This window comes from Penaeus monodon, chromosome 28 (assembly GCF_015228065.2).
Source record: "Penaeus monodon isolate SGIC_2016 chromosome 28, NSTDA_Pmon_1, whole genome shotgun sequence".
Taxonomy (NCBI): Eukaryota; Metazoa; Arthropoda; class Malacostraca; order Decapoda; family Penaeidae; genus Penaeus; species Penaeus monodon.
This window is the reverse complement of record NC_051413.1, coordinates 6,819,870-6,822,308: the sequence shown is the minus strand read 5'-3', so window position 1 is coordinate 6,822,308 and position 2,439 is coordinate 6,819,870. Positions and strand designations below refer to the sequence as shown.

The 2,439-nt window shown below is 54.6% G+C and overlaps 1 protein-coding gene across 1 annotated transcript in view; it reads left to right on the top strand.

Moving 5' to 3' along the window:
- Nucleotides 1-2,439, top strand: part of LOC119591335 — a 28,847-nt gene that overhangs the window by 23,617 nt on the left and 2,791 nt on the right. Inside the window, exons 5-9 of the mRNA XM_037940065.1 lie at nt 47-164; nt 325-531; nt 816-1,643; nt 1,746-1,972; nt 2,223-2,412. Of these exons, the coding sequence (XP_037795993.1) occupies nt 47-164; nt 325-531; nt 816-1,643; nt 1,746-1,972; nt 2,223-2,412 (1,570 nt within the window). The remainder of the gene's footprint in view (nt 1-46; nt 165-324; nt 532-815; nt 1,644-1,745; nt 1,973-2,222; nt 2,413-2,439) is intronic.

Genomic DNA, 2,439 nt, shown 5'->3' with positions numbered 1-2,439 from the left:
CCCTATCCTCTCTCGCAAAATACAATTCGCTAGTTGTCCTTCTCAGATCCTGGAGTCGGTGCTCCAGCCTCCTTTGGGCGACCTTCAAGGCGTCCTTGTCGGCAGCGGGACGTCTGTGTCGCGTGTCAACACCCTCCTCACCGTTACCAGACTCCTGGACACTGGTAAGTCTCAGTGAGTGGAATTCTAGGTGTATGAGGGGCTAGTCTTCACGTCAATGCTATACAAAGACAATGAGTTATTGTAGAAAGGATTCATATCCGCAAGTGTACTTTATAGAAATAAAAAAACATCTCTTCTTCTCGATGTTGTGTTGCCTCTCAGGCACCTACACCCTCCTGGCTCCCCCGGACTCGGCCATCACCTCGAAGGGCTACACGTGGCCGCGGCTCCTCATGGACAGGGCGAAGGGGCGGGACCTGATGCGCCGACACACGATCCTGGGGGCGCTGTACACCGAGGGCCTCCTGCAGCGCCGCACCATCAGGACACTGGCAGGAACCAGCGTCACCTTCAGGAGGGACATAGACGGTAGGGCCCCAGCGCGGGATCTCTTGGCTTTCGGGTCACGGTCTCGATTCTCATTATCTGTATATATTATGCGAAAAGACAAAAGATACAAGAGCATATAAAATATTAATTGCGAAATAAAGTAACAACTGAAGGATTTATAATATGAAATATGGTATAATAAAAGTGAAAGCCAATACGATGAAGTAGTATAATGGATGAAATGCAAATAAAGTTACCCATCCTTCCATGGCTGTAATGAAGAGCATTCTGTTACTAATTCGAGGCTTCCCAAATGCCACCAGGCACAATATCTGCAAATGGAGTCCCCTTGCTGAAGTCCAACATGACGGCCTTGAACGGCGTGGTGCACCTGTCGGCTGACGTCATCCCGGAGTCTGACCTCGGGTCCGACCCGACCAGCCTCCCGCACCCGCTGCTCGGCCAGACCGAAGCCTCCGTCTTTGCCAACCTGGGCTTCGGGGGCGACCTGGTCCCCAGCATCCCCTCGATCTCGGGGCTCTACGACCTCCCTGATCACGACCCCTTCCAGGACTTCGTCCGAGAGCCCGAGACGAGCACCGTGGCGCCCCTCCCGGGGTCCCAGCGCCGCCCCGAGATATACGGCGGACCGCCGGACCTCTTCCCGACAACCAACAACATCCAGGCCGGAACGAGTCCCCAGTGGCCACTCAACAGAGCCTCGAGTCCTGCGCTTTCAAGCTTCCTCGATATGCTGGACAGGACTTTCGATGTCGACGGCGGCCTAACGCCGGCGGGTGTCACCAGATCCTCCACCCTCGGCAGCACAGAAGCGTCAGACGGGAACAGCGATTTCCTTCTCATCGTCGACACCACACCCAGCCAGGAGAAACCGCTGGGAAGTGTTCCCCCGGCGTCTGGAGGGGCCTTCGTGGTCGGCTTTCCAGGAAGGGCAAAGGAGTCCTCCAGACCAGGGCCAGGCATCGTCCCTGTGGTTCCTGAGGGCGTTGCAGGGTGCCCTCCTGACGAAGTAGCGGCGGCAGGCGAGAGGTCTCAGCTGACGGTTCTGACACTTCTGGAAAGACTCAACCTCACCAGGTTCTTAGACCTTGTGAAGCACGCGGGGTTGGCACTCACTCTCAGTCTCGAAGGTTCGTCTTTTAAAAGTTTTATGGCATCAGAATTGCATCTGGGAACCTTCAACCTAACAGATTCGAAGCGCGAAACTAATCGCATTTTCCACACTCAAACAGGGCCTTGGACGATCTTCGCCCCGACCAACGAGGCGATCGAAGCCATCCCGTCGGAGGCGCTGCAAGAGATGTCTGACAACCCAGCCTTCCTACGGCGCCTGATTTCTTACCACCTCGTCCCGGGGAGGTTTACTAGCAGCGGCTCCTTCTCCCCCGGCAGACAGCTCCCTACACTCCACGCCGGATACACTCTGGTCCTCTCTTATTACACCGACGGACCTGTGGCGGTGAGCGGGGATTCGTTTAGACGGGAAACGACCAATAGAGTTCAAATAAAAGCATGTCGAATCTTTGCAAACACCAAATCATGACGGAGTCAGAAAATTATAGATAGATCTAAGTGCATAATTATATTAATATGTTCAGCAGCATGCATAATGACGATAGCCTACAGAATTCAAGCTAAATGTTAGATGCTAGACTGTTCTTAGTAACTTTTCCAAGAAATCTCAGACATTTAATGCCCTGGCCTCCTAGCGCTGGGTGGCAGGAGGCAGCGTCGTCACGGACCTCGACGAGCGGGGGAGCAACGGGGTCGTCCACGTCATCGACCGGGTCCTTTACGCCCCTTACGGCAACGTCTTCTCCACCAGCAGGCTGTCTCCGGTTCTTAGCATCTTCACCAGCCTCGTTGCCGATGATGAGGTCCTCAGCTTGCTCTTCGCGGGTCAGTGGGTGAAGAATACTTACCTAG